Consider the following 14,092-nt stretch of genomic DNA (forward strand, 5'->3'; position numbering starts at 1 on the left):
GGAATTCATCATTGAGAAATAGTGAAACAGATTAATAGCAAGGTTGTAAGGTTAAAAGTATTTAACTACATTACAAAAGACATAAGAAAAGTGATATCACCTCAAACGCGGAAACAAAGAAATTCTGGCACTATGCCTGTCATACGACAGCGAATAAAAGATTTGCACCTCTGTGAGAAGTTCACAGGAATTGTAGTCTAGGAGTCAAATAGCACCTATCTGTGATAGATAGATAAAGATATATTGATACATCTACCTACCTATCTGTAATCCTAGATCTAACTTCTGATGTACTGGAACTTTTATCAGTACAACTCAAGTATTTCAAACTACAAAATATTGAATACGCAAAATACAAAATATTGAATTAGAAAGACCTCCTATCCTAGAGTTGGAAGACGTAACTTGCGAAAAGGATTATGAAAAGTATCACAAAAAATGTGCCTGGTGGCTCACAGCATTGCATATACACCCTATTGATTAAAGACTTGCCAATCAATGCCCCACTGACATTCTCAAAGTCATTTTGCAGCAGGCTGAAACGCTGCATCCTCTCTTTTGGTATCAATGTGGGCATGAGCAGTGACCAAATCCAACAACCACCACCTACAAGCAAGAGCTCAGTTAGGCCCCATCTGCCAGCATGCTGAGCAAGTGAAAATTAAAGCTGGGTGTAAGAAAGTGGCTACATTACGAAAGGGCCTCAAAATGCTCTTATGTTAGTACATTCTGGGGCCTAATTACTACCAACACAGACATAAAGATCAACACATTGCGTGTTGCTCTGGTAAAGGAGGGAAAAAAAAGTTTTTTTTCTGAAAGTCAGTAAACCATGAAGAAATGAAAATGGAAGGTCTTCCCTTCCTCATTGCCAATTAAACAGGACATGTGTCATGATGATGGGTCATGGCAATGCTTGCAGTGACTTTCTCTTTTTCATGGAGGTAAGGAATAAATAACCTGTATTAACCAAGTGTTTCATCTGACCTCCTGCCACAGAAGAGTGTATTTCTACAGGCTCTACCCATCAACTACATGCTGCAGAATATAAACAGAAACAGAAGGGAGAAGACAAATCTTATTTACAAGGTACTAAAATTCCTCACATTTTACCCTAAAGGATTCATTGATTGACAGGCAATTATTAGTAGGTCAGTTGCCAGATATCAAATGTACTGCACATTGGAGGCCTAAAGGGTTTGCAGCTGGTAATGTGGAATTGGCTTTGCTAGTACTTCAAGTTATTTTTATTTAGATTCAGACTTGGGCCATCTTTCAAATATAATGGAGTCAGCTGTATACACACAAACCAAGAGAAAAGTATAAAAGGATGTTTATCTAAGGATTGCTTGAGTACATACAAAAAATTATCCTTTGTGGAGTAGGTAGGAATTAATAAGCATGTGCTTCAATTGTTTTCTAAGCTTGGGTTTAAGAAGAGAAAAATACACTGGTCGGTGACACTGGCAAATGATGAGAATGCACTTTACCACAGAATGCCAGACTGGCCCATCAATGCCAAAATACCTGAAGTGGCTCTTAGTTCCACTAAGCTAGTTTACTCTCCAGACACTGGAGAAAAGTGCTGCAGTAGGGAAGGTTTCAGAAGAAGTAAAACTTGGTTGAAATTTAACTTGAAAAAAAAAAGCCTATGAAATGACACTGGCATTTTACACAGTCACAGGATATGAAACTATGGGTTATCTTCGTAGCTTTACACGTCTCACATTGCTCCCCATCAACATTCATGTTCCATGTGCTACACAAAATGAACCCAGTGGCTAAAATCAAACACTTAATAGCTGTATCTTTGTCAAAATACACATCAGTTGCTTGTTGCAATTGTGTGGTGATCCATCCCAGCAGCCGTATCTGCTTTACTCTAGGCTCCCGTCACACATAGATGTTAACCCATAGAGGCTGGTCCTGAGCTTGGTGTCTAGGGAGTTTTGGGCTGCCTGAGTGATACTGCTTTAAAACATGGCTCATATCAAGGCAAAAACAGTTAAAATCAGTATTTTTCAGTTAATAAAAAAAGTCTCTCTTATAGATCAATTCACATCATAGGTAACCTGAACTGCCTGCTGCCTTCTACTGTGTTGACATAGACAGCATAAGATCATTGGAAATCCTTGGTCAGAGACTTTAACCTAACATGGGGGAGGTCTTTGTGAGGGAGACAAATGGGACTCAATGTATCCTGAAGATACTCCTCCTCTATTCCTTTTCTCTTGAAGCTGCTGAATAATAAACTCTAGCCATTTGGTGTTCTGCATCTGCTTCAAGACAGTTTCCATCCATACGCACCCTTTCTTAATAGTGAGAAAGAATACAGCAGTGTTAAGATGCTCCATGGGAATGTTCCTTCTCTGTGGAGTACCAAGAAGCAAAAGTGAATCAACTATGGAAACTGAGAGAAAACATCAGCCATTACTGAAGGTGACTGAAGTTCTGTTGGAAAACCTTATGAGGTCTCACCAAGTCAACTGTTAGGAGGTATATTTTTCTCAAGGTTATCTTTATTATTACAAATTAAAATATGTCACGAGCCAGAAAAGCACCTATCTCAATACCCAGAATGTTGTAGGGCTAATTCTCTCTTACGCCTGCCTGCTCCACAGCCTGCTCTGCTGTCAGCAGAGACCTGTGGCATTCATATTCCAGTTACTCTGCTTTAACACAAGATCAGTTTTCTAAACTCCAGTCTGGCAGATGGAACCCAACTTGTTGCCCCTTTGTTGTTGGCATTACTGAGCATATGAAGTCTTTCATAAGAAAACATCTGACAAAGATACTGCTGCTGTGGCCACACAGTCTACCATAGTTTTCCATTTTCACACTGGTTGCATAGCTCTAACTTGTATCTGAACATTTTGGTCAGAGAAAGATGCATAGTACAAAATGACATGGGGGACAGATAGCACCAGATGAAGTAGCAGTTTTCATATGCACTTCACCAGTCACTAAAGTACCTTAAATTAGAGAAGAGTTTAATAAGGGTGTCCATCCCTTCTCTCTCCAGCTGTGAAACAGGCACAGTTGTTCTGCTGAGTTATGGGATGGAGATTCTGCTCTGTTCTCCCTCAGTGCAAGAATAAAATCTCACTGACTTCCACAAAAGTTTGAGAGGAACCAGTTCATCAAGCTGCACTCCTCTACCCTATTCCATGAACCAAGCTGGATACAGTTTGTTAGTTTGAAAAGTAGTTATACAACAGCCATAAATTCATGCACAGATATCCCTGGATGCGGTACTAAAGAATCTGAGGAGAAATAGGAATTAAAAAAACAACTTGTGAAGAGATCCAATCTAACTCTGCCTGGCTTGAAGAGGAACTTCAGAGGGAGAAAGGTTCACTTCAACTTCACAGCTTCAAAATGCGTACCCATGGCAGTGAGTGGAATTTGGGAAAATGGTGCACCTTCTCAATGAACCAATTTCTTCATATTTAGGACAAAGCATCAGTCAGCAATTGGACAGAACAATTAAACCAGTGACAGTTTTACAGCAAAATACCAGTTAGAATGAGTAAAAGCCTTCAGTACACGTGAAATTAAAAGTAATAATAAAAAACTAATTCCATGCATACACAGTTAAATGGCTTGACATGCTTAAAGTCTCATCAAGCTTGGTGTTGGTTTAGTAGCCAGCAACCTCTCCAGCTGGTAAAGGTCCATGCTTTATTGGTATACTGCAGTATTAGACAGTGGTGAGTGTGAAATCAGACAGTAACTGTTGTTGGCCTACATCAGGGTGTACCCACATCTTAAGAACAAAGAGTGAACATTGCAGTCTGGGAAGAATGCAAGGTCACTGGGCATCAGTCCTTTGTCTAGCCTTGATCTCTCCAGACAGAAATAGAGCAACCTACAGAAGGATTCCCTGTTGCACCCAGGGTTAGGGTTGCCTTGCTTTTGTTCATCTTTAAACCGACATGACACAGTGCTACAAGGTAATTGGAAACCTTCATCCCCTATGTAAGCTTATGACACAGATACTGTCCATTTCAACAAGACATGTCCCCAAGACTGCAGTGATCCTGCTTATGAGCTATGGCAGACAGACTTGATTGCTGGGTGCAGCCTTCATTAGGAAATGAAGGGGCAATCTGATGTGCTCAATGGAGCCCAAGTGCCCTGGAAAAGAGGCCTTCTTACCCCCTTTCCCTCCACTTTCCTGCTCCTCCACATGGTGTGGTTTCTCAGCTTGAGACTCACAACCTGGTGGGGGTTTTCATTAATTCTGAGGTAAGGAATGCTCCATGAGACAGGATCACTGTAATAGGAGGTATTAGGTACTCCCAATACAAAATAGGCATTTCTGCAGTAAAAGGACATCGAGACAGTGCTCCAAACAATGCAAGGAACAGAAGATACACCATGCTTTGAGGATAGACAGAACATTGAAAAGGCTTTTCCTCCCAGAGAGGTACATGCTGACAAAACAGTGCATACAATGAAACAAAAAATGTTTCTCTTCAAACTGTATTAAACAAATGACAAAAATGAGAATGAAGTCCCCAGCACTGCCAATTTTAAAAATCCATTTTAATTATTGAGATTTATCTTTTAAAAAATCTATGCATGTGCACACACAGAAATCAGGAAAGGGCTGCATAAGTGAAACACTGCCAAGCTTAGGAACTTTTGTTAGTGAGTCCAGGTAAGCTTTTCAGCAGGAAAGGGGAAAAACAAGGATTCAGCTAATCAAGTATTTTTAAGTGCCTCATGGAAAAGCAACAGACATGAGCTCTAACATTCTCTGAAGTAAACAGAAAGAACTATCCTCTGATCTTATTGAAAACCATCAAAGCTAAAACCCTGTTCTCTTCTCAAAACAAGATTTGCAGCATTTTAATCTAATTTTAACAAGCTTGAAAACTCTGAATCAGAAAGCATTCATTTTCCTTCAACCTTCCATGTTCAGTCAGTGACAGTTGTATCATTACTGCCTTTAGAGTTGATTTTTATCAGTAGGAACTGTCAATTTTTACTGTACTCAGGGGCCAAAACTTTACCAAAAAAATCTTCAACAAAAATTACATCTTAAAACTCTAACCATTCTAGAGCAAACTATTTATCATCATGTCATGCAAATTTATGATCCTAAGGTCTTTACTCCCTTTACTGTAGTAAAATCACCATTATTTACACTTGTACTTGTGAAAAGGATGCCTGTGAATACAGAGATCAGCCATACACACAGACTTTCCAGATCTCATAACATTTAAAAGAAAGTGCTTACTGCTTTTAATAACAAACAACATAAACCAAGCTTATTCTACATGCTTTTTATAGAACACAGAATTAGAACAGAAGACAAAATACTCTGAATAGTTCTGCTACATGTCACCCAAAGTAGGTTTTTTATTCACATGATGCCTTTGATTTTTAAGTAGAAATTCTCTATGTTAAAATATCAATGGCACCACACAATCTAACCATAGGGAAAAACACAGAAAATGCCTCTGCTCAGGATCCACATACTGAACAATTATTTCCCTTACAAATAAGTAAATAAGATATGCGGCCTTGTCTAGGCATATTTCAGCAACTGTATAAACTATGGAAACAGAAGAGGAAAGATTTTGCTAAAGTCAGTTTCCTAGGATTTAAATTGTCTTCTTTCCTAAAACTTGACAGCACAAGCAAAAATTTTTCCTAATGTACTTTCACACTGAAACCTGAGTCTGCTTCTACCCACATTTGAGGGAAGTAACACATCAGTCTAAGCTTTGGGTCCTCATGATGTTTTAACAATGCATCTGCAACTTATCATCAGAAAACCCAAACCCATCATCAACAAGTAGGAAACACCAACAAGCAGCTGGGTTTCTGACAAAAGAACTGTTCTACCAGCTAACAAAAGAAAGGCCTATATATTAAAAAATTGTTCCAGAAGATTCAATTGCCATCATATATTTAGGGTTTCTCTTATTTCATTTGGGAAAGAGGATCAACCTTCTAAACAAAGAGGAAAGATATGCATTAAATTGTACAAAGCAGCCTTAAGAAACTACCTAGATCAGGGGGAGAGAAGCATTATTGGAAGACTAAAGGAGACTTGGGCTTCCTTCACTTTATTACATGCATGAACAGAGAACCTCTCTCTTTCCTTCACAATCACTGCCCTTTCCAGTTGGCAACAGCAATGCTGCTGTATGACAGGGATTCTCCAATGGTCCACATTCTTGTTCACAAGGTTAAGTGACACCTGATTCCCTCACATAAGTGTGGAAGTCAGGAAAAACTTGGATTGTTAATTTCTTTAGCATCATTAGAAGTTAAAATTGCAGCAATTAAAATTTCATTCTAAAGTCACTTCTGACAGCAGTCTAATGGCTCATTATAACAAATGAGATTAGTTAAACAAACAGGGTATTTGAAAGAATTTATAGGTCAGACATCCTTTTTTTCTTTTAAAGAACTATTCCAGAAATAGCCACAGTTCATGCTAATTGTATAAATCATACTGATGAGATCTGGATCAATCACTGGTTTTCAATATTCAAAATCAGGTCTGCTTCATCAGTACAATTGATTGACATAATTCTTGCTCTCTGAGTACCCAATAAACCACTGGGGCTTTAAACTCTCACAAAAAAAGTGGAAAGCACACTATGCCAAAGGGCATTGTAATTAAATAAGGCCAGATATTTTCTGTGTGCTTAAGATGTTTCCTATTCTTCTCTCCTGCTTGTCTTCCTGACCCTGGAGTCTCCCAGAACAAACTTCCAGTAATTATTGAGACTCTTCATGTTTGTGTGTTTATTGTGGAACAGAAGAAGACAGAATTGAAAACATCTGTTAGTAAAGAAAAAGAGGATCTATAAACAGCTTTCAGATCTGTCTCACCCATTTTCCATTTGATTTTCTCTGGTCACGCCCAAGTACTTGCACGTACAGATATGGCTCAGAGAGGAACTTCTGGCATAAATGCTACTGCTTCAGAATGAATAGAGCTGTTTCATTTAATAGAGACTGCACCACAAACATCGGTGCAAGCAAAACCCAATCCTACAAATATTCAGGGGTGAAAATACAGGTCCTGAAGCAGTTTGGTCTAACAATACTAGTCCCATTTAGTGGCCTAATTCACGAACCATTGTTTTTTCACCCTTTGCTGGGTTCTAATGATTACATTCAGCATGGTCAATGCTTCTCTGTGGAGAAAATTCTGTCTCGTTTTGCATGCCCTTTAATCATGAAGCAAACTAATAGATTGATATGATTCTTCAAACTATTAACCTGCAACTCTTTCATTACACTCATCTGTCTATAACTGATCTCAGCTCTGTATAGCTCACACAATGTAAACACATATACAGCAAACCTGAACACTTTCAGTCACATGTTGACATTTTTGCAAGGACTGAAATTTCCCTTCCAGTTTTATTTTCATACAAGTTCTGTTTAGTATGCACTACAGTGGTCAGTGGGATGATTCCTGCCAGGAAGGCCTATGGCCCATGGGTGATTTGAGACAACAGCAGCACTAGGCATAAATCATCTTCAGAGGACACTCCTTGCTGCAATGCACAAGAACATGGTATGGACTTAAACCAAAACCAGTACCATCTAGGCCGTTCAAATATCAATTATTCAAAACTTCATACCTGCAATATGCTACGTAGGTCTTGGCTCCTACCTCAACTTGCCATTTTCCATGTTTTCTTCATCTATTTATTCCAAAACTTTATGTCCCAGGTCACTGAGGAAAACTAGACTCTGGGAAAGGCTGACTTAAAAGAAAACCCTACCGGAGAAGACCCCAAGAGAACATAGCAAGTTTGAGCAGATGCTAAGTAGGAGAAAAAATTGTCTGACATGACCTTTCTACTATCATTGTAGTGAATGATTGAATGTGAACAAGTAGTTGGATTAGCAAAGAATGAATCACAGTTCCTTTTATGCAGAGATTACCAAGATCTGCCCATTATTATGGATAAACCCATAACTGCTTTTGCAACTAGACTTCATATTCATTCAACTACATGGACAGAGTTGATTTAGAAACTCTGTGATAAGACACCTGGACAACTCATCAAGAGGCTTCCTCCTCATCCTCTGGGAAGACAGGAGCTAGGTGAGTCAGGACTACTCCACAGAATAAACATAACTGCCCGATCTTGCTGGGATTCAGCTGCCTCATTTGTAGCAACTGCCTAAGGATATCTGGGCACTTGATGGGCATGGGATTGACAGTTAATTACTGAGAATAAGAATTTTAGAATGGTGAACCAAAAGTACCATCAACCACATTCCAGAATCTACAGGAACTGGTGGGAGAATCAAGTCTTCTACTTTGTCTGTAACTACCTCTGTTAGACAAGTAAGCTTAGATCACTGCTGTTGACCAGTGCAGACAGAATAATCAGTGCTTGCAATGACTAACTGGAACTGATAGGCTCCTCTTACCATGTGCCCTTTGTGAGCCAGAATGAGAACTCCTCCATCTAATCTCATTTACAGACTTGCCCCAAAGGTTTCTGTTCTTTCCTGCAAGGTCCTTCTCATTTGTCCCACAGAAAAGAATTCCCAGATGAATTCTAAGGGATCTGATGCTATGTGAAAATGTCAATTTGTAACTGCTTTCTCACTTTAACCATTCCTAGCAAAAGCTCAGATATGAATCAAATGTCTGGTGGAAGAATTTGGCCCACAGATTGATTTTAATTAATTGCTTCTCTACTGATATTAAACGGAGCTTCAGTGGCAGTAGAATACTGCAGAAGTGATTAATCCTAAATGAAATTATTTCCTATGTAATTTACAAACTTTATTTCTTCTAACAGAAAGAATTTCATATGTGTGAAAATAAAAACTATTTAAATATTTGAAGATGAAAAAATGCCAGATGACAGAAAATGGTCAGAAAAAATCCTGATATTGCATTTCTGAGGATAATATTCAAATAAGAAAAGAAAAGCTGTTGAGAGACGTTATTACCAACTAGCCTAAGTCCACCTACCAGCAGGTCTGTTCTTATAAAGTTATAAATTCAATATCTTTGTAGGCAAATGAGAGACGAAACTGGGCCTGGAAACAGTATCTGAAAGGATGTAAAATAGTAAACACCACTTATAAAATTTATTCATTTTTCTTAAGTAGCAGAAGTGACTGCAAATCCTTTTGCTGAAAATCCATTACTTGAACTCTAATTTTACTGGCTAACAAAGCAATTAATTCATCTGTCCAGATCCCTATTACTTTATAATATAACTGCTGGTACTTTTACAGCACAGGCATTATAAAAATAAATCAAAAGGAAACTCATGCACCCACTTTCCCAAGCTCACCCTATCTGCTGATGTGGGCTTCAACTACTTATATTTCATCTTGTATATTGAGAAGTTCAAGGCAATTATTTAACAGCTATTCTAAACTCAAAACACAAATAATCCTCCTTTAGAATCATATACAAGCAAGTTTTTCCCTAATTATAAATCTTGCCATTTCTAGATTCATGCTTTAAACTACAGGAATAAACAAGAGCATTCCCTGTCAACAAAATATCAATGTCTAAAGAGTTGCTTAAAGTTATTCCTGTTCAAAAATGAGGTATCTAATCTCTAAGAAAAACAAACACACTAAAGGAGATGAGAGAGTTAAAACTTGTATTTACACAAAGATATATTTTACTTGCAAAAAAAATAAAGTATATAACACATGCCTAACTACTGTAGGTATATTTTTAAATATCCTTCACTCAGATTAAACTCTGTTAAAGTGTGCATAGACCAAGGCATTAGAAAAATTAAAAAGACTTCTTATTTTATTATTTTTGTAAAAACAATCTTGAAAACTTTATATTGTCTAGATTTACAGAGTCCTGTAACTTGTTCACCAGTACTTATGTAAATGGATTCATCGTTGCTGCACAAATGTACTGCATGATGCAGGACACTGGAAGTGACCTGCAGTTCAGTCAATGCTGTTGTTCATCACCAAAAAATTCTCACATTTAGTTCCATTCTTCCACAAGAAAAATACATTAAAATTAAGGCCAGTCATAGAGAGCACATTTTGTCTCCCAGATCTAGTAACTGTAGGACACTTTCCATACAGAAGACCTTTCATCTGGATTTTCTTAATTAACTTGGAGAAACTAAAATCAGATATTACTAGGATATAGCCTTAATTCTCAATACTTTTAGCTTCCAAAAAAGGCAGTACACACAGGATTAATCTCTTTGTCCTTCTGCACGTGTGAAAATCTTGATATTCTATGTATAGCACAGCAGACAATCAGCCCGGACCACAGTTAGTCCCACCATTCTCTGTGCCAGGATGAAAAATTTATGAGGTGGCACCATTAAAAAATAGCCTACAACATACTAATTGGATTCTGCACAGATAAAGATTTTTCATGATCAAAGCAAGAAATAAAATTAAACAGCCACCATCTACAAACTACCCACCAAAAATAACCCACAATAGAACTTTGATGTCTCTATAATAATTCCACTGATAGAAAAAAGGGAAAAAAATCTCCTGCAAATAATCTTTAAATCACACTGATAAAAGATAGAAAGGATTGACTTGCAAGTAATACTCATACCACTCCTCAATAGAGCTGTTTCAAGCCAATTTTTTTTCACTTGAATTATGTCTTTCATCTTGTTCTTTTTCTTGCCCAAGTAAGAGTTTGGAGTTTCAAAATCTCCATCACAAAGTCAGCCTGTTGAACCCACTGAATTAAAAGCCAATACTATCATTTTTTTCTGTATACATGCCTAATTTGTATCCTCAGTTCATCAGTTAAGATTGTAAAATGAGTTATGAAGACGAGTAGATCAAACACATTCTTGCTATGAAAATATTTTCCAGCATTTTTAAAGATTTCAACAAGTCTTGGTCTTGAATATCAAGCTGCCTGCATTTGGCTGCAAGTTTATTTTTTTTCTCCTAACTCTCTTGAGGCACTCATAGTTGCTCTCCTCATATGGGAGAGAAAAAAGATTGTAAGAGACATACAAAAGAGCAAACTGTACCTACTTAATTTCATTTTTGTTTGTTTTGTCAAAATAACTAGTAAATGTCAAACCTACAACATATACCTAAAATATGACTTCATACAAAGAAGAAGTGAGTGTATAAAGTCTTACAAAGGTACCTAAATCAGTAATAATTTTTTTCTGCTCCTGCCTTTCAGAGGAGATGCTTACTGTTAAGTGTCACTGAGACTTATTATTGTGTTCTAACATCCTTTCCCTCTGGCTGGTCTGTACAAGGATAACATTTGAAATAGCCCATGAGCTGAAATTATTATCAGACACTCATCACAAGGCCCAGAAGATGCAACCACTCTAATGAGCAATCACAGTATCCCCTGGTCCCTAGCAGCTGAAGACTTGCACACCATCTTCATCACTGAGGCCAACAGACACATCCTCCTCTACCTCCTCATCAAGCTGAAGGCTTCCAAAGGAGTACTTATTTCTAGGCATAGGAGAGGAACTCAGCACAATGGGATTTCCAAACACCAGGGGGTGAGTGAAGGGGTTAACGACTTCCGAGTCTGAATCACTAGATTCTGTCCCACTGCTTGTGGAGCCCTCCATCATCTGGATTGCAGCCATATGATCCATTACGCCACTGGCACGTAGCGACTGCATGACTGGGCTCTGCTTAGACTGTGCCCCGGCTGGCATACCATTGGCTATCATTTTGCCTTCTGGAGAAGACATCTTAGCTAACCCACCTCCTTTACAATACCTCTCTGATCTATAGTCTGGCCCAGGGGTTGAGGATATCTGGCTCAGGATAAATGGATCTGTAACTGATTTATTGCAGAGATTTTGGGTTTTCTGTGCATGAGGCCGTTGAGAACCTGGGGAATATCTGCAATACCCATGGCAGTTACCAGCATGGTTATCCTCCTCCCCAGTCCTTACGCTGCAGTCATGGCCATTTTCTGAGACATAACCCTGAGAGCCAGTTCTACTCAGGCTCACATTAGGGCTTGACCCTTTGCTACTGGGAGGCAATGGAGTGGCCAGTGGGCTACGGCTCCCTGGCCCTCGAAACATTTCATCAACCAGAGAGCTATGTCTTGGCACTCTGGGGCTGCCCCCAGTGTAGAAGGAGAGATTAGCTGTGTTATCATCAAGGTACTCTTCAGAGAGATACTGGGAAGACTTTAGAGAAGCTGAGGAATCCCTATATCTAGTTCTATTGCGATTTTCATCTCTGTAGTGAATATAGGCACCACTGGTCAAATCACCCTCATAATTGTCATTTGTTTGGGAATATGACCGGGTTATTTGTCCTCTGAGGAGATCATACTCGCTATCTACATCACTGCAGTCAATGAAAGGAATGGAGGTGCTGCTGCCATGAGCAGCCCTGGAAGCTGGACCTGTGCTTGGTTGCTGTGATTGAGGTCTGTTCTGCTGCATCTTGTCCTTAGCAGGTTCCTCTTCTTCCTCCACTGTTGACACCACTGCTCCATCAACTTTTCTGTTTTCCTTTGGACTCTTCTTCAAGGAAGGGCTCTTGTGCTGTCCAGTGTCTTCTGTTGAGGCTTTCAACTCCTTTCCTTGCCGGCAGCTCTGCACTGCTACAGCATCATTGTCGTCTCCATAGGCTCTAGCACTCTGGAAAGATAATAAAGGGAAGGCAAGAGGGAGACAAAGGGGAAGGAAGGGGCGGGAGGGGAGAGGTTTGGGAGGGATGGGAGCCAGAGGGAAAAGGCTACATGTAATTACATACCAGAATTTTGCACTGCATCTGCAGCAACATAGGTATCTCTTGAAAACAGCAGAGGTAACCCAAGCTTCAAAATTAATTAGAATTAAAAAAAAAGACGTTTCTGATCTTGAAGAATAGAAAAAATACATAAGCTAAGCAAGGGAAGAGAAGGCAGACAGAATCCAGTGATAATGTAAAATGGTGTATTTGAGGTGTTTCGATGCCCTCCCTAAGGCAGCCATCAACACTCTTAGAACACCAGCCTGTTCACACTACTCTGAGAAGCTGGAGGGAAATATAAACACATAAGAAAAATTCTGCACAGCCTACTTAGATGCACTAAAAAGTCATATGTGGGCTTTTGAGCACACTACATTGGTCCCCTGGAGAATACCTGCCACTAGTTCATAGGCTGGCTTTTCTGCACACAAAAATATATTGCACCTGCCCAGCAGCCATTGCCATCTACCTGAGCTTGTCTTAACAATATAAAAATGCTACAAGATATTTGAAATGGGCTGCATTTATAACAGAATTCTCTGAAGTCCCTAGACTCACAGAATGAATAGAGCCCATAAATATCAAAAGGAAGCAATGTATGAAAGGTGAAGGCTCGTGTAGCATTCTTAAATACATTTACCTAGTAGCTTGCTCTTGCCATTTAAGCTCTACCTTATAAGGTTATGTGATCAAAGGTTCACCTCCACAAACACAGATGAGCACTGAGAAAACACTGGTGAATGGAGAAAATGTAATAACCTAGTCAGGAAAATGGAGCTTCCTGACCTGGCTCCTCTGGAGGCTTTCCCAGCAGAGCCATCAGCCCATGTGTTTGGTGCATTTGGCATGTCAGCAACTGGAGAGACCAGAGCATGTGCATATTAGCTAGGCGGGTAGGTCGATGTGTAATCGCCAGGGAATTTTAAACTGGACCAGTCAGTGAGTAGCATAATAGAGTTGGGAGCCCAGTACTGAAGCAGCCATAAGTCAGGCCAGACACTGGAAAGACTATAAGGCCTGAGGGTCAGCTACTGGCAACACCCTAAATCTGACCCAGATATCGGAGCAAGATCTTTGCATGTGTGTGTGTCTCTGCAAGAGGTAATAACCAGGAATCAGAGGATCCAGGTATCACTTACTGGATAGACTAAGATAGACTACTGGAGGAACCCACGGCATGTGCATGAATGTGTGTGTGTCTGTAGATCTGAGTACCACGAACTGGAGAGGAGCTGTGAGCCTTCACTGCAACTATGTGCAGGTACCAGCCACTGGGAGAACGAGTTTGAGAGACCTGCTACTGGATAGACTGTCTTAAGACCAGTGGCAGAAGGGAACCATATCACATATATGTACACATAGTTTCCACTAATGGACTTTCATCCAGACAAGCTGAAGA

The 14,092-nt window shown here is 39.4% G+C and overlaps 1 protein-coding gene across 4 annotated transcripts in view; it reads right to left on the reverse strand.

Moving 5' to 3' along the window:
- The window catches only part of FARP1 (FERM, ARH/RhoGEF and pleckstrin domain protein 1), a 209,997-nt gene that overhangs the window by 34,211 nt on the left and 161,694 nt on the right, over window positions 1-14,092 (reverse strand). For all 4 annotated transcript variants that reach the window (XM_071549227.1, XM_071549219.1, XM_071549210.1 and 1 more), the window contains exon 13: window positions 12,362-12,599. In XM_071549227.1, the coding sequence (XP_071405328.1) occupies window positions 12,362-12,599 (238 nt within the window). The remainder of the gene's footprint in view (window positions 1-12,361; window positions 12,600-14,092) is intronic.

This window comes from Pithys albifrons, chromosome 1 (genome assembly GCF_047495875.1).
Source record: "Pithys albifrons albifrons isolate INPA30051 chromosome 1, PitAlb_v1, whole genome shotgun sequence".
In the NCBI taxonomy this organism is placed as follows: Eukaryota; Metazoa; Chordata; class Aves; order Passeriformes; family Thamnophilidae; genus Pithys; species Pithys albifrons.